At 37.8% G+C, this 27,569-nt stretch overlaps 1 protein-coding gene and 1 pseudogene across 2 annotated transcripts in view; both read right to left on the reverse strand.

Annotated features, from left to right (window-relative positions):
* FBXL2 (F-box and leucine rich repeat protein 2) overlaps positions 1-27,569 on the reverse strand; it is a 47,299-nt gene that overhangs the window by 16,496 nt on the left and 3,234 nt on the right. Inside the window, exons 2-6 of one of the 2 annotated variants that reach the window (XM_087768717.1) lie at positions 16,837-17,443; positions 8,757-8,811; positions 7,180-7,254; positions 364-432; positions 182-296 (exon numbers count right to left, since the gene is read on the reverse strand). In XM_087768717.1, coding sequence (XP_087624843.1) covers positions 182-296; positions 364-388 — 140 coding nt within the window. In that variant the 5' untranslated portion in view covers positions 389-432; positions 7,180-7,254; positions 8,757-8,811; positions 16,837-17,443. Of the gene's footprint in view, positions 1-181; positions 297-363; positions 433-3,585; positions 3,681-7,179; positions 7,255-8,756; positions 8,812-16,836; positions 17,444-27,569 lie in introns of those variants that run through there. The other variant, XM_087768707.1, reaches the window with a different exon arrangement.
* LOC148057574 (uncharacterized) lies at positions 11,158-13,060 on the reverse strand (annotated as a pseudogene).

Genomic DNA, 27,569 nt, shown 5'->3' on the forward strand with positions numbered 1-27,569 from the left:
AAAAGTCATGAGAAAAGACCACACACAAACATCATAGCCTACACCCAAGAAGTGCTAGATATAGGATATAGTCAGTGCTGATACACAGTATTAAGGTTCATCACTGATCTTTTTAACTTTATTAAATGTTGAACAGCTCTTTAAACGCTTTTCTTTAACACAAACCACTGAGTCTTCTTACCTTAAGCCTTTCAAAGAGCTGTTTGTGATGGCTACGCAAGATGTCAGATCCAGATGTTTCAGCTTGGAACAGAATCTGCTAAGACTGTAACACGTGCTGCAAAACAGCAGACACACTAAAAATACCTTCAGCTACTTCTTTTTCCAAATTTTCCCATCAAACAAAAAACCCCTTTGACTTACCTGTCAGTGATTTTTGTGCACCCATTTAGATTTAAGTGTTCAATGTTTCTACAGTTCTGCGCAAAGGTCCTAAAACAGCAACAAAAAGCTGGAGAATTAATATAATGTCACAAGTTGTAATACAGTCACTAGAGCGCGCTCTGTCCCCTACCTCCTTCCACCTCAGTCAAAAAGCTTAATCTTCATGCCACAGAGTAATTACAAAGTACATCTCAACTACTTCTGTCTCAGTGGTTGCTTTTTCCTTTTGCTATTGCAAGTTTCTGTCTTAGGCAACTCCTGAAACCAAGTGTTGTTCCTCTCTCAAATACCACTTGAGCAAGGTGTTTATTTCTGTCATATATAAGCCAGAACTGACTTGCTTCAAATGCCTTAACTAAAAACATTGAGGGCATAAACAGGAAGGTTTAACTATCACATCAGTTGAGTATTAAATTGCTGGGGAGAGTTTTTGAACATCTCAATACTGAAGCCTTTGTAGGTCTTGTTAAGGAGCTCGCTCCCACATCAAATGAAAAGGAACGTACCTTCTGCAATACCGAAGTGGGACCTAAGCCTATCGGACTACTAATGGAAAGCCCTCTTGGTTGCAAATTAGTTATTTATGATTTTGCAAATTAAAATACATCTGTGTGCACTACTGGGTATGAACTCTAAGGATGCCTGGAGCTATTATACTGCTAAAAGCCTGTATGTATCATTATACTAATTACCCAGAAGAAATACATAAACTTTCTTTTCATCTCTGCAGAGTAATATTTACAGCTGCGTTGCATTTCAGAACACTGTTTTTATGCCCATGTTTCCTCCAACTGCATGGATTTTATTGGCAGGGGTGGAGGAAACACACAAAAACAGTTTTGTCTGGAGGCTTGCCGTGGTTAACGGATCCGACTACACACTCAGCTGGTAACAACCTCCTGGCTCTCCAGCGTGGATTGAAAACAATGGAAAAAAAAACAGCAAGCAGTTATACTGGTGAGAGTTTCCACTTCAATCCTCAAAACAGCTAGTCCAAAATTCACGTACTGGAGGGAGATTTACAATCGAGACACTCTTCAAATCACTTGGAAAGACGCTACGCTCTGTAATAACTTGCAGAACAGCAAACTTTGCCTCTGAGAGTCAAGCATGGGGCATGTCCTGACAGAGCTGCCACAAACATTCAGTACTTACATAGTCAATACCTACTTCAATAATTGGCTATTTTTAAACAAAAGTTGATGGAGAAGAAGGATAAATAGAGAAATCAGTATCACCCACAAAACTAATGGATCTGGAAACAACTCAACACAAAAAAACTGATATGAAAAGTCGCTTTAAGGACAAGCATCTGAAAATTAATGCCACCTTTCTCATGCTAATGTTTTGAAAGTCTTAAAGCTCATGCATTTATCATTCATTTGGTAATTTCAATATAGCCTGCTTATATTTCAGAGGTAAACCATCTTCTTTCCTGACGTGTCTTAGACATCACCATCTGCACCAGTCAGTTGTTACGGATGCACGTGTGAATACTGGTAACACGCTGGTAGCTGGTCTCAGCTAAGCCTGCCCTATTACTTGCTAGCATGACTAGCTGTATCATCCTTACAATGTGCACATGATACACACTGAACTGCTGTATACTTAGAATAAGTATCTGTTTACTAAATATGTAATTATTTAAAAATATCCCATCCCCAGCCCTCCCCCTCTCCTCACATGCCACTAATACCTGAACCCACTCACTATTTTTGGTCCTATTCACAGCCCTCGCTGCAGTCCCCTAGCCTTAGCGTTCTGAAAAGCAGGGCTGGGAGCCCAAACCAAATGTGAAAATGGAGTTACTAGGGGGAAAACTGCTACCTACTGTCCTGACTCTTTCTTCCTCCACCCTTCTCATCACCTTCCCCGCTACCTCCTCCTCATGGTAGTTGCTACCTCTCTCTGAGCCTGCCTTCCCCCTCTCCTCCACTTCTGCTATTGCCCTCTCTACGGAGGACACGGGGACTGTCAGCGTGAATGCTCTGGCAACTGGGAGGAGCACTGCAGAAAGTTAACTCTGGTTGGGGCTACCTCTTTTTTGACAGCGGTTGCCAGTAAACTGAGAGATGGTAATAATACGCGCTTTCCCCTGAGGAGGCCAGACTGCCTGAAGGTAGCGACACACCAGGGAGCAGTTAGGGAGTTGTCCTAGAGGCAAGGAAAGCTCTGGGGAAATCTTCGGGTCTGAAGCTAGGATGCCCATCTGGGTTACTAAAGCAATCTATTGCCTAACTAGTTGCTGGATGAGTTTACTCTAGAGATAAAAATCAGTGGATTAGACTTAGAAATTTTAGAAAGAGCTAAAGGTCGCGAGACACTAACTTAATGCCTACTGCTTAACAAAAATCTTTGTGCTTGTATTTTCCACCTAAGAATGGCCACACTGTGTCAGACTGAATGCCACCCAGCCCCCTGTAACAGCGGACGAAAGCGTAACGGCAAAAAGCCATACCCCGAGGCTTCCTCCAAATATTCCTTGAGCCCTGAACTACTTGTAGTTTAGGGACCCTTCATCTGGAGGTAGGATCTTTGGGTTTAAATACTCAGAGAAATATCCACAGAGGAATCTGGCTAAACAGTTTGCATATAGAAAAAGTTTATATGGATTCAAACTATCTTCTGGGAACAAATTGCACAATTCAATTTATATACTGTGTAAGAAGGGCCACTGTCTCTATTGAGAGACTCCCGAGATGTTTCTGTTGCCTGCCTGTTCTTATATTAGAGCAAGAAGAGAATCCCAGGCCCTTCCCGATTTTGTAGGCACTCAATCGTATCCATCTTTATTCTTCCTCCCATTGCTAGGGTCACCTCTTGTCCAGACTAGAAGATAAACTACTAACTGACTGAGTACTGATTTTGATGAAATTAATATTGTAGGCTGCCAGAGTATAGGTCTGAAAACATTTTAACTGCTTGAAAACGGAGACATATCAACATAATACTAATGAAAGAAAAAGACACATTTCTGAAAAGCACAGTTCTCTTTTCTTAGTTAATTTTCAGAAAATAACAGTAGCTATACTTAGATCTCAAAACGATGTCTCATTTAGTCATTAAGGTACTTAGTACTTACTTAAGTATCCCATTTTGGTCATTAGTCAAGTACTTAGAAATCCAAACAAATGTAACAATATTTGCTTTTGGTCTGGACATTAGGAAATAAGTGATGTCTCAATCTAGGACTTTACTTACTTTAAAGAGGAGTCTCCAACACCAAGACATCCTCTCAGACTAAGTTGTCTCAGGAACCCACCACACCTTTTCGATATATTTTCCACAACACGACCCTTAAACCAAATAAAAGGAAGATTGTGTTGAGTTTTATTCTGACATAACATTCTCTCCAAATTAAAAATGCCGGGAGTGAAGACCAGCCCCAGCTATACCCCACCAGAACTACCCCTCTTTGAATTTCTTTTGCTGCTTTAAGAAAAAACAGTTACCTGTTGAGAATCTCCACTCACATTGAAGTGCTATTCAATTCAACCTTTACTTTCCTCTTTCTTTTTTTTTTCAGCCTGTCACACATGGCTCAATTTTTTGTCTCAGCAAAACCTGCCATTAAGCCTGCTAAAATGATCTTCAAGTTTTGTCAGATGTGTAGGGAACCTGAAGAACCGCCTCAGAGGTGGAATGGGAGGCATGCCCGTTCCTCAAGGATCACAGTTACCACTACAGCATGCAAGTTTAAATTGCCCACAAAGACGTGCTTAGGCTAGTACGTCACTCTGAACTACAGCCTCCGCTAAGCCCCGTTTTACAGTCCCTGCTATAGGGATGGTTACCTCCGCAACTGAAAGGTGCTGAACACCTTGGTGGGAGCAGCCACTTCAGTTGCCTCCAGAAGATTTGCCGAAGCTCACCTGCCAGTCTTCAGCGTCATATATATTTGGGTGTCTGTGCCTAACACTTGGGAATGCCAAAGAACTTCTCACACTGTAAAGCTTACAGACTTTATGCCTCGTTATTTGTCAAAAGCTGAAGCACAGCTTACAAACAAAACTTCCTACTTGACCCCACATTTGCTACAAAATGCTTTTTATTTACATCCTGAAAGCACGTTTTGCTATACATGAGGAGTAAGCGGAATGGCACAATACTTCTAATATTCAACCATAGCATTATGGAAAAATGTTATTTAAACTACAATAAAAATATACTTTTTTTATTTTATTTTTTTTTGGTAGGAAAAACAAGATAAGATAGCAAAAAGCAGGTGGCCACTGCAAAAACTGACTAGACATCACATTGTGTCTAATCTCAGGGAGGTAAGGTAAAAGAAATCAATACTGATCGTTTAACAAACAGGACTAATACTAACAGCACCTTTTATTTTCTTCTCTCTCTCTCTTTTTTTTTAAAAGAAGGAATACTTATAAAATTACAGGTCAAGGGATTTTTTTGTTGTTGTTTTCCTCTCTATACAGGATGGTAACAATTTTACTGAAACAGTAAAATGTTTCTTACATTTTGTTGTTCACCTCTAATACCAAAGCCCTGGCTACCACTATGTGAAAATATTTTCTTATCAGAGCTTGTTTCTTAGTCCATAAGTAACATTTTTTATCTTATCTCTCAGAAGAATTTACACCAAAACAAACAGACGGAAAATCATTACACAAACAAAATGATGTATTTTTTAAAGCTTTCCAATTAGTCAGAATTATTTCTCAGGAGAGGCCAAATACCTTTACTGTAAGGATAAAGTCTTGAATGAATAACATATAATGCAAGTTCAATCTACATTGCAGAAAAAAGCCAAACCCTAATGCATTATTCAAAGAAAGCAGAAACAAGTAATGAGGTAAGTTTTCCCAAACCCATTTATTTCTTTAAGCATGTAAAAAACCCCAACAAACAGCATATTCAAAAAGACAACTTAAGTGCATTCAAATGTGTTTAGCTGTTTGAAGAATTCAATGTCACTCAAAAAAATAGTTCTTCAGATTACCCCAGCTTACATTTGGTTCCACATACCAAGAAATCCTAAGGCACATTTAACTTCAAGATCTTCACACATCTTTGTGACAGAAAAGAAACATTTTTTTCTTTATAGTTTTTCTTTCTCACTTTGTTCTCTACCACATGAGGTCTTAAATACAGAAAATTCCACAAGACGACCTAATTTTTCATTATTTGATAGTCTCAGATCAAGTACTGCTTGATGTTATGTGAAACATCACCAAACAGTACAACGTCCAACTTAGCAAAAAGTTGCCGAATACAATTAGAAACTTCTACCTGTCCTAAATCTATACGCAAAAACATGTTACTAAAACAGCTGAAGAAAAACCAGAGTTCTTAGACAACAAATGTGAAAGTGTATCTCGTTCAAAACTACTTTATGTAATGATTGCTGGTTTAACATACTCTTATGAATAAATTTAAGGGATTTATATTACAAAAGTACTTAAATATAATATACTGAAGTAACTGAATTCCTCCAAACCACAATAGCTTCTCATAGAGGAATAATATAAAGAGGATCATAACTTAATTTCATTCCTTCTCCTGAATCCCATGCTACAAACATAGTGTCTCAAAGGGCAACACCACTAGGTACAACATAAGACAAACATCAAAACCATAAAAATCCAACACTGTGTTTCTAAATAGCAGAAAGGCTTCAGTCACAGAAAAGGCTAACCAACAGAAGGACCACAGACCTGTGGGGTTTTCTTTATTGTTTCTTAGCAAATGAGAAACACAAGCTTTTTTAAAGGCAAAGGAAAAGATTACATTGAAGCTCCAAGTCTTCTTAGACACATTTAGATAGAGGCAGATGCCAAAATCTTTCTCCTACCTCTGTAAGATCCTCATGTTTAACATCAGTATAGCAGACGAGTTGGCAATAAAATTTTAAAAGAGCAGTGAAAAAAATTTACCCTAGATATTACTGTAAAGCTTTACGAACAGTTTGAACTACAGTTAGCAAAATATACCAAGTGAAACCCGTCTGGATTTTATTCATGCAACTAAGAAGCTAAAACATAAAATCCAGAAGCAAATTCATTTTTGTATTCTAAATTTAATCTGTATCATCAAACAACAAATAATAAACCAGTTCAGATTCAATTAAGGAATTACACTTCCCCATGGATTTTTGTCTTCATTTTCAGATGTCATTTTATTTTGTTATGCATGTCTATGATAGCATTAATGCAGACATGTTTTTCTTATGGAAGACAAGCCTGCCCTAATCCTTTCAATTATATGCTGAAAAGGACTTTAATCCACATGTACCTGCATTTCAGGCAAGGTTCAAACCTTATAAAACAAATATTCATAAAATGGTAATCAGATACGCACCAAATCAAATCTAGGCAGATCAGCAGTAAGAGAAGTTGTTCAGCATTTTGTTTCAATCTCCAAGTCCTATAGTCAAGTATCCAGAGAGCTCTCAGCACTAGATGGCACCCTCACAGAGAGACTCGGGACCACCAACAAAATTATCCTCTAGATTGTGAAAGTGATTTGGAAGATCTCACTCCGTCCAGAGGCAGTATTTATAAACTTACTTTCTGGAAATGAGCAGCTTTGAATTTCTAGAGCCCTTTATGTATATGACAGATGCTAATTATCTGATACATAGCTGGCAACCGAAATTGAAATACTCATCCAGTGTAAAAAAAGTCAAATAGAATTCTTTTTGCATTTGGTCCTTCACAGTATTATTATCTTGAACTTTAGCCTTTAAAGCATGTGAACGCAAACACAGTCTATAGGATACTCAAGACGGGCTATACTCTTAAACATAGGAGTGAAAAAAAACTTAAAGACACTAACCTCTATATCCGTTTGAAAGTTAAAGAGGTCTATTCTTTGCCAATTGCTTCCATCCAGAGCTAAAACATTCCATGCCTACAGAAAACAAATACAGTTATTTATTACCTCCACTGACTGTTCCCTTCATTTGCCTCTCAGCAATTCAAATATAACAAACTCAAATATAACTAAATATACAGTTTCAGGTAGCATTTTTTAAAAAAGAAATATAATTGTAGATATTAGCAGTCATACAATATCAACATAGAATTTGCAGCAATGAATCTCAAATCTTCTAAATGAATTGCACTTCAAAGGCTAACTTATGCCCATAAAACATGCAGGAAAGCAAGAATTTAAATATAAAGTACGTACACAGCAAAATTTATCCCTCCATTTTTAAAAAAGCTTTTGTAAATTTGTCTAGTAAGTTACTTTTGCTAGATCTATATGGAGAGAAGTAACTGCAGATGAGATTCTTTCCAATAAAACCACAGTTCCTCAACCTCACTAGTTACTATTCTGAGAGGAACAGAAACCTTTCAGAAAACTGCTGACTTTCCACTGTTAGGATCAGGCCTTTCCTTTACACATGCTAACGTACGTGTTTGAGAATTTGTCCTTTGCTGTCGAAGCAACGGTTGTTCGAAGTAAAACAAAATAAAAAAGCCCAAGAAACACAAATATACTCAGAAAAACAGAAAAAAAAAGTACTGCATCCAACTGACAGGTAGTTCTGAGAGAAAAACACAACTTATTCAATCACCTTGGTTTTCTTCCACTGTATTCTAGGCTTTAGCTGAAAGTTCTAAGAAAACCCAATATTAGCTCACAAAACTTACTGAAGTTGCAGGCCAGGGTGACAAGGGTGTAGGAATGAAATTGTTATACATTTAATTATACATTAAATCAAACAAACAAAAAGACCCTACCAAAAAAACCCCAAAACCCAATCCTCATTAAAAGAAGGAAGAAAAGCATGAAATAAAAAAATTCATTCATGTTGTGTAAGAATACACTTCATTGTACACACTTGACATAGGAACAGAGTATTTTTCATTTTAATTCAAGAAAAAATAATCAAGACAAGCTAAACAAACAGCTTGCTTAGCATGCTTTCTCTATTATCTTCTGTGTGTCTTTTTCCCCTACTAGTAGTCCATCTACTTAACACCTTTTGTACTTGGCAAGCAAACGATGGATGTACTTCTGAGACACATGGTGCACATTAACTGAACTACATGGAATTTTAAGCAAAAAATGCGTCTGAAAAATAGTGTTATACAGCCACATGCTTTATAAAAAGCAAATGCCATTATGCCAAACTGGGCTTAATCCTTTCTCCAGATACAGAGCATACACTACTGGATATCTTTTCCATAGCCTTTAAACAGAAGTCCAGTACATAGCAACTAATTCCACATCTGAATGCAAAACTGGACCCACTGTTTATTTGTTTTAATAAACAAAGAGGCTGAGAGAACTTTTTTTTTTTTTTTTTTTGGACAGGAAGCAGGTTGTTCTAAAGCCCATAATTTGCAAGTAATTAAGAGAATAGCTTCCCAAAGAAGAACAAAAACCCCAACAGAAATACGTACCTTGGAAACTTGTGCACATCGACACAAAGTAACTATGTCCAAGAAAGAAAATATTCTAGGAAGAAAGAAAAACAATTAAAATGTTTTATTATAAATTCAGACTAATACATGGATTCACAGTGCTGTAGTTCTATGGAAAAATATCAGTTACACAAGAAGCAAGTTAAATGCAATATGAGTGGTTTACCAAATCATTTTGCTTATTGAGACTTAAGGAATAATATCATAGCTATCATCTAAAGACAGCCAACGCCAATATACTAGAACCAGCATGTGCTTCTTCTGAAAATATATTTTCTGTTTCCCTGTCCGTACTACCCAAACACGTATGAATGATCACAGATTTTTTTTTCTTCTTTTTACTTCGGAGAAACTAGTTTATATATTGTGCTACAATTAAAGAAATAACTTACACAAATACAGGTGAAGATTTCAGAGGCTGGTGAAGAGTAAGAAATGGAAAACAATGCATAGATAAATTCCAGTTCAAGAATCTAAGTACTAACACAAAGAACGATGACCCAAATTTCTAAAGGGGTTTCATAGTGACTACCAAGTCTAACGCAGTCAGTATCTTTAATTTACTCTACAAGAAACAACTACAATGGAAAATATAGCATTATTATTCTGATCATGGAACCAATTCCTCAATGCTGCCAACTCTTAATAGTTTTCTGAAAGAAATTTTTCACTGTCAAAATGAATTTTGTTAGAGACCATTTCCAAACAACAATGAAACTGGTTCAAAGGCTGTTCTCAGCAAAAAAAACCATTAGCTTAAGCATAAAATATAGATCCTATTCCAAAATAATTTTCTATTACAGAGAATGAAAGATATGAAATATATGAAAGATGTTACTGTAATACACTTATAAGCTGTTACCTGCTCACCAATGAACTTTTTCAGTCATCAAAACAATGAACAGTAATAATAACAACTTCATCTTATAGTGAGATGTTAACGTTGAGGAGCAAACACAACTGGTAGAAGATGCTGAATTTGATCACGTAAAATTCTGGTTAAAGTTTTCCAAGTGGATATCTGAAGCTAGAGCTCGAAATGAATGCCTACGTCTTAAGGGCTACGATTTTTAGTTGTGGTAAGAGTCGAAAAATGTAATGGAAGTTAATAGAAGTACTTCTTAAACGTAACAGCCTTCTGGACATTTATTCTGATCACTTCAGATATTAGTTTTCCAATATTTCATCAACTCATGAAAACACTTTCTCTTTTTCACCATGCAGTAATACATTTTCTCAAAAAACTATTAGCCTTGCAAACAGAAGGACATTCTCAGAAGCTATGAAACAATTTATAAAACAATTTATAAAATGAAATTTAAAACATTTATTTTGATAGCATCTATTCTGTCATTTGAACATCCATTCTGAGGTTTGCCCACTTTAAAAAACTTAGCAGCGTTTCATACACAAAGCACACACTTAATGTGCTCAACAAGACTGCTGGACTGTTCAGATGAGCACTGAAAGCATTCTCCCTCTTTTAAGACCAGCGTTTACACCAGTGACCCACCATGAACTCTCTTCTGAAGTCACCTTTCCTCCTGCCATGAGGCAAACAACAGAAGATGAGAATGTGGAGATTATGCTAGAGAGCTGCAAAAGCTTCTTGGCTTGTAGAAGCTTCCTCATAGTACCACTGTGTGAGTGGAATCACAGTGTTATCTTAGATTTACAGAAGCTGAAGCACAAAAGACAGATTTCTACGTTATTTGTAACTAAGAAAGGAAGGATTGTGACAAACCATTTCATGACACAATACTGTTGCTAAATGAAGAATGTGACATGCTTTAGAAGTTGACAGGGACAAGCGGTTAGGTCGCTTAAAAAAACACCATCAAAGATATTTGCAAATACTGATTTTAATAGAAATCTATAGAAGTGTGATTGACTTTAGGCATCAGTAAATTTCCATCCTATTGTCACAATCCAGGTTGGAAATTACTAAAGTTCTCAAACATTCCAGTGATGCTGGTAGAGATCCTCCTGAGTCACAACCCAGATAAGATATGCCCCAAGGCTGTTGGGGGTGGCTGATTCCTCCTGGCACAGACGTAAAATATGTCCCAAGGCTGTCAGGGGGCAACTGGCTCCCTGGCACAGACAGTGCTGCTCCCACCTCAGCCAGGTAAGAGTTTTGATACAGTCAAGGGACACTTAACCGCCAAACTCGTTACATAAAGGCCAAGTTTGGACGGGAGTTACTGAGACTGTAAAACAGTTCAGGAAGGGGGGTGGAATGCACCACCACAATCCGCCCCATGACTAAAGTCAATCCATCTCTCTCACAGAGTGGCGGTGTGGTCGCCTCTTGCCTCTGTGCCTATAAACAGACTCATATTCTATTCCGATTATAATTTTGAGGGCATTTTTGGTTGGTTTCCTTGATTACTAGGATTTAGTTAAGTGTAGCTAAGCAATTTTATATGTACGAGGAGGTTTTTGTAATAATGTTATTTGTCTAGCTATTCCCCACAACCTAGCATATAGGAAAACGTTCAATAACAAACATAGTATAACAAGAGTTAATCACAGTAGGGTGTAGCATCTTGTTCAGTATCCCGGTCACTGTTAGGGACCATCCGAAGAAGGTATCCCACCAGTGATGCTCTCCATCTTTCTTCACTCTTTCCAAGACATGGTGTATCTCCTCTGCATCATGATGGACAATAATTAAGAGTTTTGTGTCCATTATTTCAGACGCATTGTTGCTGTTGATGCAGATTGTTGTGTTGTAGTAGTTTCTTCACCAGTGTAAGATTCATTCCGATGGGGATAGGAAATAGATCCTGGTATGATGTATAGTTACATTGTAACAGGTGGTAATTTGTGACAGGAGCTGAATAGTTGAAGTCACACCCTATGGTTTTGGCAAACACAGGTATTTGTGTGATTATATATATCTACAGTGGTGTTGTCTACAGATAGAGAATCACAGAGGGTTCTCATGCAAATACATCCGTTTCCAACGTATATGAGTATAGGTTCAGGAGTTTTTTTAGGACGTATCTCAAAATGACAAATATTTTGTTCAGTGTCAAGACAAATGTCTTGGGCCTTAATAGTATTACTTTCACAAATAAATGCCTGTTGTTCCTGCACAACACACGCATCAACATCAATAGTTTGCCATTTGTTCCGATTTTGTTGGGCCCATACTCAATGTTCTAATGGACAGAGTACAGTTCCATGGTGATTTAACCCCAGCGCAATGATTGGGTATATGGTGTATACGGAAGCATTGCGTATTGTCAAAACAAAAGCTGTGGGTTTACTGGTGGTGGGATCGTAGGTGAAATTAACTAGTTGCCACCGTGACTGGAATTCCCTTTCAAATTTAGTTGCATTATCCCAAATTACTTTTTGAATTTCAGCGGGTAAGGTGCCTTCTTCACCTTCTCTTATAATTGTTGCCACAGTAAATTGTACCCACAGTTGAGCTTGAATACAGCTAAGAGCGAGAGAGACATTAATTTCGGTTGCACTTAGTACATTCACAATTAATTGATGGTCTTTCTCATTGATTCTTTCCCATTGGGTTAATATATCAGATAGGAGCCAGTGATTAGTTCCCAATGCCAACAGAGAAGATCGTAATGTATAATTTGTATAAATTTGTCTAATTTGTATAAACTACTTGTTGCTGAGCTTGTTCTGTTCGCTAAAACTTCAGCGTCTATGCTGTTCAGTACTCCTAATCCTGTTCCTAAGACACCAGTCACATCTCTCCTTGATAGTTTTGGAGAGGTGAGGCTTTGTCCATGCAGCCCTGCTAGTCATCCTGTATCCAGGAATGGTGAGCAGGTAGGTTTAATTGCAGAGATATTAACCTGCATTGACAGTTCTACTTGTTTGAGAGACCACGATGGGTTAAATAACACTCACTGTTGGCCTATATTTTTGATCACATGTGGTCCAATTTCATAAATTTGTGGGGACAGAGTTTTCTTATCCTTTACAATTGGGGCACATGTTGTACTAGGCTCAATAATGTCTATTTTGAATTTAAAGAAAAGTCCCACACTATGGTGAGCCCAGAGGCAGACTACACAAACAGGTTGTACTAAGGTAAAATTGTACCAACAGTCCAATTTTTTAGAGGTGCAAAGTTTTTTATCTTTTGCTATTGGATTTGATGTAATGCTGTACACAGAAATCTGAGATGCCTTCTCATGGGTAGGCCCATTGATCATCTGGCATCCTATTTTAATTTTTTTCCCCTGCCATTCCCCAAAGTTGGGGAACTTTATCACCAGCTTCATCTTCATCCCAGCTTCATTCATTTTCCAAATATACCTCAGTTCCATGCACAACCACGGCGGAAAGATGTAAATCTCCCTTACTAGAGTGTATTCCTATACTGCCGGTATACTTAACACGAGCTTGAGACCATGGCCGCTCTAGGGTTCCTTGAACACAGGTTGAGAGGAGCAGCATGGTTAGGGTTTGGAATAGTATCATGAACACAGCCTTTCTGTTTGCAATCCAGCGGGGTGCTGTAAGAGAAAAATAGAGATTTGTTTCGGCAGGGAGAGCCTGAACAGGTTACCACATTAGAAAGAAGGAAAAATCCATCATGCACTAATTCTGTGTTTCACACCACCGCTGTCAGTAGCCTCCCAGGCAAGTGGGCCATGAGGTTTAATTAGAGTCATGGGTACAATGCCAACTTGTGGTAACTTTACCATGACAGGTTGTTCTGGCTGCAATGTTACCGGCTGTTTTCTTTCACCTGGAGATGGAGGTAGAACATCAAGTCCATCTTTTGAAAAGAATGCTCAGCTCACAGGGCTCCCGGTGGGCCCATATCGATTGTCCAGTTGATGAAGTACTTTGGAGAGTCGAGTATCCCAAAGAGTCTCATGGGGCTTAAGGCTCTGTTTTAATAAGCCATTAGCTCTTTGTTCCATCCCATTTGATTGAGGATAGTAGAGGCTGTGAAATACCCACTGTATTTCCTCCTGTTTTGCCCATTCTTGTACTACTTTGATGGAAAAATGTGAGCCATTGTCATTTTGGATGAAATCGGGAGTTGGTAAGCTTGAAAACCAAGAGGATAATCCTCTAATGGTGTTCTGACCATTAGTTTTCCGACATTTAGTTGCCATCATTAGATCTGAAACAACCTCTACTCCTGTGAGAACGTATCGATATCCCAAGGAGGGTTTAAAGGGTCCAATGTAATCAATTTGCCATGTTGACCATAAAGTTTTTCCCTCATTAATGTGTAGAGGTGGTAAGTTAGCAAGGTGGTCTGTTTGCGATTTCAATCATCTGAAATTTGGAAATTTCTGTATGTCCTTCAGTCCATTGCATTTCTTCTGCTACTCCCACTGGATAGGCATACCACTTTCTGATGGTGGTGGGTTTCTGTGCAATTCCTTCAGGAGGAGCGGTTCCCTTTAAGACTGTTTCTAATAAGTTAAATGGATTTCTGGTTTGCACAGGCTGTCCCTGGTGTATCTTATCAACTTGTTTAACTGCTCAGACTGAAGACAAAAGTCCCTTTTCCCATTCAGAGTATCTCTGCTCTGTCTCTTTAAACACAGTTGAACTGAATAATAGCGGTCTCTTGGTCCATCAGGGCCAGTTTGAAAGAAATTACAGTAAGTACCATGCTCCACAAAACCCCATTCCGCTATAATAGGATCACGGGGGTGTACTGGTCCCAGTGACTGGTATGTTTTTAATTCTTGTATCAGAGCCTTGACTGCCTCTGCATGCTCTGCATTCCATTTCCATGGTCTTCCCTTCCGTAGAAGTGCCTACAGGGGACGAGCAATGACGGAAAATCCAGGTACGTGTTTTCTCTAATATTCTAAAGTACCTACAAGCTGCTGAAATTCTTTCCTAGATTGGGGCATCTGTAATTGTTCTATTGTATTTAGGGTGTCTGGTGGAATTGCTGCACTACCTGCAATCCAACAAGTACCTAAAAATTTTACTTCTTTGCTTGATCCCTGACATTTTTCAGGTGGAATTTCAACTTCTGCTCTGTAATGCTTGCCGCACTGCTGTTTCTGCTTCCCCCACCTCTTCAGGGGAGGTCCCTCCTATTAGGATATCACCTATGTATTGATACAGTTTTACACCTTGAGGGAATGAGACTGTAAAAGTTTGACAAGCACAGCGTAAGCAATTGTAGGCAAATGTTTACATCCCTGTGGGAGTCTGTTAATGGTGTATTGTACTCCTTCCCAAGTGAAAGCAAATTTTTCTTTATCTTTGTCCTGTAAAGGGATCATAAAAAACGTATCTCTTACATCTAATGTTGCCGTCTATGGGCGTGTGGCTGCTTGTAGTGTGGCAGTTGAAGTTGCAATATTAGGCACTGCAGCTGTTCGGGGGGCTGTGTTGGCATTTAACCGCTGGTAATCAATTGTCAGTCACCATCTCCCATGCAGTTTTCTGACTGGCCAAACCAGTGAATTATATGGGGAGTGGGTTCTGGAAATAATTTGTCATTTTTCCAAATCAGCAATTACTTCAGAAATTCCTGCTCGTGCCACAGAAGAAATCAGATACCGTGGGACATTAGTAATCTTTGAATCGGGGAGTGCTGGAGCTGCGTGAAGCAAATGCACTGTAGCTTCCCGATGTTTGTTTGGGTTAGGATTAGTATTTGAACCAAAGGACCACAGGCTGCCATTCAGCAAACGCCAGGTTCGTCCATTTAAAACACTGAATCCTAAAATGTTTTCATTGTGATCTTTAACTGCAAAGCAAGTAGACAACATAAGTTTCTCACCAGGGAGCCATAAATTAACTTTTGCAATTTGGCAAATAGCACTTGCTCCGTTTACTTTGGTAATTTTAACTCTTTGCTGTCTGGGTTGTATACACAGCTTCTCAGCATCTTGTTGTGTTAATACTGAAATTTGTTCTCCTGCATCTATTAGAAATTTTGTTAATTGTTGACAAGGTCCAACTGGGTTTAAAATATATGGGCCATTATTATTTATCCACTGATAGGATTCCACTTGCCAGACAGACAGACGCAATTGTCATCCAGGCGCTATTCATTTTTTGATCTCAAATTTTGGAGCAGGAAAGGGTTATTATCTCCTCTCCGAGTCTGCATAATATTGGGAGCCCGCATTAGCATCATTTCAGCCTTGTCTGCTGTCCCGTTGTTTCTTTTCCCTTTCCTGCTGTACCTGTTCTTGCAGTTGTTCAATTTGCAGGGATAGCAATATCTCAGCTTTCTTTCTGCCTTCTATTTCTTCTCTCAGATCTCGTCTCTCTCTATCAGATTATTTCCTATCCTGACAGGCACCTTCTAAGTAGGTACCCAGCATTTTGCAAATAATTCCTTTTCCTTTACCCTCTTTTACATGAGCCCTGGCCACTTGTAGTTGTTTTTCCACAGCTTCCCAGTCATCACGAGCCCATTCATCCAAGAATTTAGGAAGTGGACTTATTCTATTTTTTGTAAGTAATCAGTGATACTACTTGCCATCCTGCCAACTACACCAATTTTTCACGGACGAGTGGTTAGTTCATTTAAAAAATCACCGTCAAAGATATTTGCAAATAGTGATTTTAATAGAAATCTATAAAAGTGTGATTTAACAAAGTTCAATGGCAAGGTTCACTCTATTACTTATTAAAATGAATGGAATATATAAAGAGAAAGAAAGAAGAAATTGAATTAGAAGAAAATACAAGGAGGAAAAGGGGGCCCTCCCATCGAGTCACAAGATTCAGAAAGGACGTCCTTGCTTTCTAAACTCCTTCTCAGAGAGGAGCCTAGGTACAGCTGGATCCAATCCCAGTCTCAGACTTGGTCAACAGTTTATGTCTAAGGATTATATCTCTCTAGCAGCAGTTGAAGGTTTGTTCATAGTTAAGAAAGAATCACAAGAATTTAGCAATAACTAATCATGGGTTAATTTACTATCTACAAGGTGATTAAATAGGGTTTACCACAATATTTGTATCGATACACACACACACATGCTAGGTCTAGTAATTCATCGCAACTTTAGTGAAATACTCCCAATATGCATATATAAAGGTATCCAGAAAATATTCCCCTTGAGTTCAGTGAAATACTCACATCAAATGATTAACTCAACAGGCGAAGGTTGAGTCTCGAGGAGTGAAAGGCGCTGGCGATCAGCCCAGGTCCTGTCGTCAGGCCTCTGTATGCAAACTTAGACGTTCGCAGCTCTGAGAGGCGTCCCACTCGGAGGGAGATGCTGGCGCAGCCCGCTGCGGTCCAGGAGAGCTCAAAGGGTCTCAACTTTGGCACTGCTGTTTATAGGGTCGTGAGATGACTGACTTTAGGCATCAGTAAATTTCCATCCTATTGTCAGTCCAGGTTGGAAATTACTAAAGTTCTCAAACATTCCAGTGATGCTGGTAGAGATCCTCCTGAGTCACAGCCCAGATAAGATATGCCCCAAGGCTGTTGGGGGTGGCTGATTCCTCCTGGCACAGATGTAAAATATGTCCCAAGGCTGTCAGGGGGCAACTGGCTCCCTGGCACAGACAGTGCTGCTCCCACCTCAGCCAGGTAAGAGTTCCTGAAACGGTCAAGGGACGCTTAACCGCCAAACTCGTTACACAAAGGCCAAGTTTGGATGGGAGTTACTGAGATAGTAAACCAGTTCAGGAAGGCGGAGGGAAGATGCACCACCACAGAAGTGATGTATCAAGTTCTACTGAAATAAGAAATAACAGAAGGAACTGTAAGATGTTGAAGAAAGGGTATTTTATACACCCCCGCTACTCTGAGTTGTCTGGCAGTCTGTCTTCGTGCTTGATTGTTTATTGCCGTTAAAAGATTAATGTCGATGCACGATTTCTGCTAAAAAAGTAAATTAAAACCAAATGCAGAACAGATGTATTTATTTTTGCTCCATTCTGTATGAAGTGGCTTTTTAAAGAGGCAAAAACTAAAAGTGATCATTCTATGTGAAAAGGAGAAATATTTTAGTAAGTGTAAACATTTGTGATGCTTTTATTTTTGTTCTAAAGAATAAACTTTCTTGCAAGGTGGCTCAAGCTGTCCCCATCAAAATAGATAACATTAGGATGCATTATAAACCAGCAAATTCAGAATGATTATTATTCAATTAAATACTATGATAGGTAAGTAATACCAGCAAATTCTTTTACAATTCCTAAGAAACATTTTGCCAACTTGCCTGAAAACACTTTTTCCACACTCTTCTATTTAATTACCCTCTATAGTAGTCTTACATGCAAACCACTAACATAACACTTGCTTCTCTACTTGCAGTCCCACAGAACTACTAGCAAATACTTGCCAGTCAGGGAAACTAGCCAACAAGACCCAAGACTAAGGTTTAAAGTCATTTAAAATCTTTAAGAGACTTTAAACACAACCAACAAACTGAGATGGAGATAGTAACGCTGACATTGTCAGTCATCTGTCAGTGTCAGACGCTGACATTGTCTGGCACTTAGAGTGCAGGACCTAGTTAGCAGGCACTTGTAATTTTAAAAAGTGGAAAAAACTACCAAGCTGATGGTTGTATAGCACATCTGTCCTCTATGACCACAGCTATGTAGATGGAAGCTAATGCAGCCAGCAGCAGGATTAATTTCCACTTAAGCCTTTGGCACGGATTAGTACAGGGAAACTGGAAATTAAATTAACAGATGCACAGTAAAGTTTAGGATCATCTGTTCTGACTTGCTACATCTCAGGCTATTAAATTTTCTTTAGTTATCCTGTATCAAGCTCAATACGGAGAATCTGTTTACCAATAATCGAAGCTCTTCAAGACTTCATCCCTAGGCACATACCACTCCGGACACATGCCTCATGAGCTTGGCCTTGGAGATCTTTCAATGTTAACAGTACCTGCAGCACACATGAGCTTCAGGCCAAAGGCACAAAGAGTTGTACAAGCTCACAGTTCCTCAACTCCTTTATGGTAAACTTGTGTTTGGCTAAAGTTTAACTTCCAGAAAAGGATCTATTCTTGATTTGAAAGCCTTCAAGAGATGGCAAATCACCACCTTCTCTGGCAGTTTGTTCCACTGGTTAATCACTCTGTTGAAATGTTTGCCTGATTTCCAAGATGAATGTCTGACTTTCAGCTTTATGCTTTTTTGTACTTTACCAAATTAAAGAGTGCTTTAGCAGTTAGTACTTTCTCCTCATCAAGCCTTAAAGCCACTTATGGCATCTTTAATTCTTCTTTTTAATGATCTTTTTACTGTAGTTCTTTAAATCTCATTTTCTCTGCACATTCTTCTTTTTTTCAAGTATGTTTCTTCAAATGTAGATATCAGAAACATGTGCAGCATTAAAAAATGTATTAGTTATCAACAAAGCTGTACATAGACAAAGTATGATTTCACTACTCCCATTTTCAGAGCCATTTCAGGCCACTGTAACAGCCTTTTTGACACAGCATCAGACAAGAGTCTTACAGTACCTTACCCATTTCACTCTCATCCTCTTCTGGGAACACACACCCCAGGCCACCGCTCTTTCTGTATCATTCCTTAGTCCTGTGTATCTAACCACATGCAACTAATCTGTAAAATTAACCTTGTTTGAACACATCCCAATTTATCATGTTATTTGCACTTCCTTAGGAGTGCCTTGTCTTCACAGTAGTTTACCATTACAGTTCTTCGTGTTGTCTATAACTTTTATCTCCAGTCACTTCGGAAGCAGTGATTTCCAAAGTGTTACATTTAAAAAAAAAAAAAAAACAACAAAAGAAAAGATATTGGGCCTACCTGTTGATTGCTGCAACAACTGTTAACCAATCCTGAATCCCTTTAACATGCACTGATATGCTGCACAATACTACTTTTAAAATGAAAAGGTCAAATGTTAAAGTCAAATGCCTGAGTAGAAACATGTAATTTTGGTTGGTAAAGCCAACCGATTGTTTAATCTCGAAGAATGATATTGTCCAATCACTTACTTTCCACAAAACCACAACAACTGTCACTTATATTCCTCTCTGTCAATTTTCCATCAAACAAATCTATTTCTCAAAACCCCAACACTGTGCAGTGTACCACCTACAGAGCGAGAAATCAAACTGCGCAAATGCAAACTGCTGCTCTCTCGCCTTTGTAAGGCCCTTCCCAATTTGATCACGTAAGGAATAAGCTTTTGCAGGAACAGCCTAGCAATTACTCATTTTAAGTATTTTAATACAATACTATATGGATTGATAAAAAGTGGATAACAAAATGCATACAGCAAGTACCACACACACATACTGTGACTTCCTGGAATTTTTGGCCCAAACTCCAAATTTTGGTATGACAGAAATGCCCAATAATTTCTGAAAAGCTTCAGCAATAACACAAGTTAGGTTGTTTTTTTTTTTAATAACTGACTTGAGAATAGAATTCTATTTCAGAACTTCTATTTTCATGTCTTTTAAATTTATAGTGGTTTTGCACAGAAAGAATGGTGACAAACTGTATCAAAATGAAAATCAAAATAATAAGGATGAGCAATGCCTGACTGAAGACAGCACATCATCTAGATAATCTGCTCAGAGGATCCTTTCAACTTTATCACACCATCCAGTTGTTACACAACAAGCACACAACAAATTTGTCACATCTTCCCCATTTTAGACTATGAACTTCTTAAGGAAGGGACTTCACTATTGATTTGTACAATTCCTGGCATAGCAAACCCGCTTTCATCTAAGTCCTTTACATGCTATCGGAATGTAAATGCAATATGGAAGAGTAAAGCCTACACATGTGAAAAAGCATCACAGAGAGACAAAGTACAGCTTTCACAGATTTGATTTTCCTCTTTTAGCAGGTTTTTCCTCGAAATTTTCTGGAAGAATGTCCAAGGATACTCTGTTAACAAGCGACAGGGGAAAAGAGCATCAGCCACTCTCAGTTCACTACTAATCACGTTTGAACACACACAGTCACAGTCTTGCAACCACCATAGAAGCTGTCTTGTATTTCTCCTAAAACGTTCTATTCAATAAATACAAAACATTATTACAATTCTTTACATGTGGAAGGTTTCTCTTTGCCCTTTGTCCCCCATTTTACTAAACACCCTACCAAGGTATGAGGCATGTCACCAATAACTGTAGTCCAGCAGTACACATAAACACCATAATAAAAACATGCAGGCTAGAAAACGCACACATAAGCTGAATAATTTATAGCCATAATCAGTAAATGTAGAATTTTGCATGCATAAATGTATATCTATATGATTAAATTAACAATTCTGGTGGTGGTAGTGTTCTAACCTTCACCAACTTTGCAGGCAGGAACCTATGCCATTGGTAAATTCCAGTAATATCTTATTCAATAAAACTCCATACTACTACTTGTCTTGGAAACATAAATGGTGAGGCATATTAAAAGCTTGAGGAGTCTGACTATTTTCTATTAAAAAAAAAAGAAATATATCTTTTAACTCATGTCTCTCAGGCTTGTTTTCAGTAGCATGTCACAAAAAGCTGACAAACTCCAATTTCTACATGAAGCACACATCCGCTGACTCATCTAATGCTTGACCTTTCAGGTCAATTATTAAAACAAATCCCTTTTTACTAGGGACGTGCTACTTCGTGAAGTAAAGCACTTAAACTAGAACCTGTGTGAGACACTCCAAAACTTTCCAGTAACTTTTACCCCTGCAATTTCCACTTGTAAACTACTCAGGCTAAGATGCCTTTCTCAGCACATCTACCCAGCAAATCTTTCAATAACAAACATGGCACCAAAAACCATTTCTTTACAAGCCAAACCTTTTCTTTCGCCAAGATGATTATTGCTACACAATTCTTATGTAAGTATAAGCAATTGCAAAAAACAGGCCGTCTATAGGATGCTTAACATCTATTTTCAGTTGAAACAGAACTCAGCCTTTTCTACAAAGAATTAGCTCTTCTGGATTAATTTTATAGTTACAGGACAGCATCTAACTTTTTATGGCCTATACACTACTCACAAGACAAATGGGTCATATGACTTGCTCCTTAAAAAAATAAATAAATTTCACTTATTCGTAAAGTATGACCATGACACAACTGCAACATTTTCAGTACATAATTCTCTTAGTATCTGAAAGAAAATGCCCAATGATAAATTCAGGAAGGGCCAGTTCTGTTTAATTTACCATCAAATATACAGAATACAGCAACTACATTATGTGGTAATTTCTTTTGCAGGGTCAATTATGTAGCTAATACATACAACTACCCTATGCAAATTGCAGAGGAACTTTAGTCTGAAAATGAAATACAGAAGATAGCACATGAGTGCATCCCTGTTGCACCTTTGATTTATAATTACTTGGATATTATGGATGAGTAATGCAACTTTAAAAGGTCATATTTTTGTAACCTTTTAGAAGTCGAGTTAAAGACTCAAACACAAAACCTACATATAGTAAGTGGGCAAGAAAAGCTCAACCCATGAAACAGATTTTACCTAATGTTTCACAAAAGGTCAGATATGTGCTAGAATCAGTTTCAGCATCCTTGCTTAGCTGTTTCACTCAAAACAGCTGCTGACCTAACAATTTTGAGCAATCGCCTCATTGCATTGGTTATCCTGATTCATATAATAGCAAGACATGAGACTCTTAACCAGAAAAACTGTAACAACTGTTATTAGAAAAGAACGTTAATATTCAACATCATTAAGTCTTTAATAATACTGGTGAGGAATCTCACTTCAGTGCTTCCAAAGGGGAAGCTGAAGTAGAAGGTTTCAGAATCCTTTCTTTGCTATGAGTTTTCTCTCTCCCTTTTTTTTTTTTTTTTTTTTTTTTAAATAAATCATCATTCTCCCTTCCCAAGACACTATTCATTAAAGACCAAATACTATCTTTCAAACAAAAGGATGAGGCAAGTCATGTGCTTTACCTAGAAATGAAGCGGTAACAACCTAAGAGGACTCCCAACACCCCCCCCCCACTCATCCTTCATGCACGTCAACATCTCCACACCATCCTTCATGCCTTCCTAAATTGGAATATTTTTAGAGGGGGCTGATCCAGATTTCTAACTTCAAAAGCCCCATGGATTGTCCAATTTAATCACTTCTTGTAAGTGCTGCATGAGCTACAATGTTCAGTAATTTCTAGAACCTTGCCTGTTGCAGCTCAAATGACTATCTTCATTGGCAGGATTTTTATCAAAGTTTTAGCTACAGATGCTCTTATCTAGAGCACAGGCTTTTGGGGAGGGTGTTTGGTTTTTTGTGTTTCAGGTTTTTTTGAGGCATCAATGAGTGGACAGAATTCTGTAAAGAAAAATGGGGCTCAGCTGAATATTTCTAATTTACAGAAAAGCATTTGATAAATGAGAAATGAACTATTACTTATGGGCTGACAGGAATCCAGGAAAGGAGAGACAGCCTGGGGAGGACACCTCATGCACCCCTACAGGCTGGGGACCGTCGGACTCAAAAGCAGCTTTGCAAGAAAGGACCTGGGGGTCCTGGTGAGCACCACGTTGAACATGCCTCAAAAGAGCAGGTTTGTGGGGGATCTTACCAGTGTGTATAGATATCTGACAAGAGCGAGTGAAGATGACAGACTTCTCAGTTGTGTCCAGTGACAGAAAAGAAGCAATGGACACAAACTGAAATATAAGAAATTCCACTTATACAAAAGAATTTTTTTTTTTTTTTCCTGGGAGTGTTGTCAAATGCCGGACCAGGTTGACTGGAGAGTTTATCGAGTCTCTGTGCTTTGAGATATTCAAAACTTGACTGGACAATGCCAAGAACAACCCTGCTCTAGCTGACCCTGCTTTCAGCAGCGGACTTAGAATCATAGAATCATTTAGGTTGGAAAAGACCTTTAAGATCATCGAGTCCAACCACAAACCTTATACTGCCAAGTCCACCACTAAACTATATCCCTAAGCGCCATGTCTACATGACTAGATGATCTCTAGAGCTTGCTTCCAACCTGAGCTATTCTATAATTTTTTTAATATAAATTTTGTTTTTATGAAGTGGTTTTATGAAGTACAAATTTGGCAACTATAACACATTTTACTAAATAAAAGCAGTTACCCTAAACATTAGTTCAGAGTGGTTTAACTTGCAGCCCACGTCCCAAGCCAAAAGCAAGAATTCTCTATATCACTGATACTTCTGAACATTTGGCTTTGATAATTTGTTAATCAAGAGATTGATTTTAAATAAGACTCCAGTTTCAAGGTAAATAAAGCTCTAAATGGAATTAAGTCTTGATTAGTTAAAGAACAGATTCTAAAGAGAAGCTTAAGAGCAAATAAAAGAAAAACAAAATGAAACAAAATAAATGATAATGTATTATTCCAAGAGTTGTGTAAGTCATTCCTATATCCCCTTTAGCTGTTACTACTGCTTCAAATGCTTGTTATTTACTTTTGTTTGTCCCAGTTATGACTAATCCTTTGTCAGAAGCATGTTCTTACTGAGAGATATCTGTACTTGAACCAAGAACGCTAAAGCACTTCATATATGAGTCCCAATTGTTCAAGCAGAAACATTAAAGAATTTCCTTTTCACAATTCACAAATCTTACTCAGCACCTTTAAAAAAAAAAATCTCTTCTTCTGCATTAACAAAGTATACAAGAGCACTAGCGTGCAATTTTTTGCTTGGGTTCTTAGAGCCTCCCACTCACATTTTTAAAGGCATTCCATCTGAAACATCTCTGCCCAAAACATTCAGTTTTAAGCTTACTCTTGCATTTGTTTCTGAACAAAACCAAATCACTTGAACATATTGAAGAGGATGGCGGCTACCTACTCCAGTTGCAAAAGGCCAGACTTAATTGATCATGTAATCATTTGCAAGTGTTCAGCATCTCATACCAAGAATCCAGAAAATGCATACAAAGTGCCGACTCATGAGGCAAAGAACTGAAAAATATAAACTTGCATCTGGAACTGATCTTGGCAAGAATTTCATAAGCAGACAAACAATACATGTAGCAGTGTAAAAAAAAAAAAAAAAAAAGGTCAACATGAGACCTTTTCCATATTCTGAAGGAGGTACGCTGACCACCAAGCTGTTCAGTCTTTTGTTTTCTCGGACAGAGCGTAAGTTCTGGCCTGAATTTGAGATAAATTACTTGAACGTTTTAAAACCCATTCCTACTTCAGAATAACTGGAAAATTTTTAACAAAAGCCAATTAATCAGAAAATTGCAACTTGTTGCATTCTCAATGTATATTTGAAGTTAGATACACTACCTTGAAGGCTGAAGGTACAGAGAAACTAAATGACTATCCATTTTAACATTGGGTAAATTATGTTAAAACAAATAAAAATAGTATTGGTAGTGTGATATTATTTATCAATTGCTGCTAAAGCACATAAGAATTCTGAAAACACCCAATAAGTCTTAAATAGTCCTAAAGAATTACCATTCTGTTGTTTCCCTGGCTAAAGATCAAAATATTTAATCACTTTCCAGAGGCTTTATCTTGTCCATGACCTTTGTCTGGTTCATTCTGATCACTTTTTTGGAGGTAAGGATCACTGGAAATGAGTATATGACTCCACAGGAGTGAGTCTGGATTTGTTATTATGCTGTTATCAGTTGTATGGTTCTTGCTTGCCTCCTGTCAATGTTAGTCTCCATATTTCTATTTAACAAATATGTTTCCCTCACCCTTATCTAAAGGAGTTTTCTATATTGAGTAGCTAGCGTGAGATTGGAGTGTTGTAGCTGCTCTGCACTAGTTCGTTGGACAGATGTATTTCAGGCATGCTAAATCAAAGGACTTACTTTCCTTAATGAAAGTTACTTGTACAAGGCACTATTAGACTTCCCTTTACAGAAACCATAGATTTGTGTAAATATACAGAAAGGAAATAAGTTTTACTTTCATAAGCAACAATCAACTCTGTTCATAATCTGTATGAATGCAGTTCATGTATCAATTTGGTTGTTTCTGATTCTAAATAGCTATATCGTAATTGCTTGGCAGACTAATATAGAGGACTTCAAAACATGGTCTAAAATCAAAATAAAAGACTGCATGTGTATTATAAAACTGGAATGTGTATTATAAAACTGGAATGTTTTCCTGAGATTGTCAAACACTGAACAGCAGTCTTTGCTACTCAGGGTGAAATACTGCCCTATTTAATTATACAAATCCTTGAAGTGGGGAAAATGAATCATGTTTCAGATGACAGATTTCCCCCCCCCCCCCCTTCAAAATACATGCATTGTTTGTCTGCTTACAAAATTCTTACCAACTAAGAACAGTTCCAGATACAAGTTTATATTTTTCAGTTCTTTGACTCACTAATCGGTACTTTGTACGCTAAGATACAGCAGCCAAATTTTACAGCGATTGTGGGCCATTTAAGTACCTACAGTACCTAGCTAAGAAATACCAATGGCATTATGATAATTTCTTGTTGTAAACTTTGCTATATTTCTTTTCTATTTCCCCCACAGTTAAGCACACAGATGGCAAAGGGCCACTCCAAATATACCAAATACTGTGTTTGAATTCACTAATTTTAGGCTTCTGGTAATTTTTCTTCTCTACAATAATGAACACACTAAAAGCTGAGCAAAAATCAGTGTGCAATGATAAAAACAAAGAACAGAAACATGAAAACATATATAATACTTAGCCAACTCAGAAGCTGCATATTCTTGCATACAAGAAAAGCTGCTGCTGGAACACAACTCCTGGGTCCCTCTCCTAATTTGAGTCCCAAAACTTTACTTATCCTCTTTTAAATCTGATCAGCACTCAAATTTTGAGCCTGATGACTAAGACCTATTATTCAAGTACATGCACCAAATAAGTATGGTTTATAACAGAACTCGTAATAGCTTCTACAGTTGTGGTACAATTTATGAAGTTGGTACTTTGTAGGCAGTAAGGAACTGAAAATGGTTCAAGTGGCTGAAAAGAATAAACATCTCTGTTTCTGAAGCTTGCCATTTTTGTGCAAAACCTTATAGGACAAAACATTAGCAGTTAAAATACAAATGAACAAATGTTATCTGTCCTTCTACATGCCAAAAGTGCTGCCTATACCCTCCATTTTCAAACATTATTACTTTTCATCAAGCACAAAACACAAAAAATTTTTGGAAGCTGTTGGAAAGTCAGAACATTCTAATATGAATTACATTCACTGAAGTTCTGTTGTTTCCAATGCTTTTCAAACTCATGCTGTAACTTTAAAAAATCCATTTGTTTTTTCCAACAATTTACAAGGAAAAAAAGAAAAAGATGATCCTCTTCAAGGCTGTGACACCTTACTGGAAAAGTTGTTACCGTTAAAATTGCAATAGTCTATCTCTGACTTGATTTCTGATTCTTCTGATGATAGATATGGGTTTATTACCTTTAGACACCAATGCAAATCCACAACTAATGTACTGTATAATCAAATGATGCTTTTCCATAAACACACAGGCTAAGAAAAAAAATAAAGCTACAATTGTCTGAAAACATCATTTAAATTACATTATTTATAATACCTCTGCAGGATTCTTACTCAAACGTCATACAATTGAGCATTTATTCAACCTTTCACTTCTTGTAATATATAAAAGCAGAGAGGAAAGAGCATTCCTTGCCAACTGGCAAACTAATAGCACTGCAACAGCTAACAAGGGTGATCATTTTTCTTTTAGCTTGAACACTACTACAAATCAAAGTTTTTAGAAGCAGCCTATTTCTTCCACAGGAAAAAAAATTACTCCAATATTACAAATAAAAATAAATGCACATAAACTAGAAAAAGTTACACATGAAACGCCTCCCTCTCTCCACTCAAGCTATTCTACCTACCTCAAAGAATAACTGGTCCCTCCAAACC

The sequence above is a fragment of the Nipponia nippon genome, unplaced genomic scaffold (assembly GCF_047370975.1).
Source record: "Nipponia nippon isolate SJK-2023a ecotype South Korea unplaced genomic scaffold, ASM4737097v1 scaffold_1, whole genome shotgun sequence".
NCBI lineage: Eukaryota > Metazoa > Chordata > Aves > Pelecaniformes > Threskiornithidae > Nipponia > Nipponia nippon.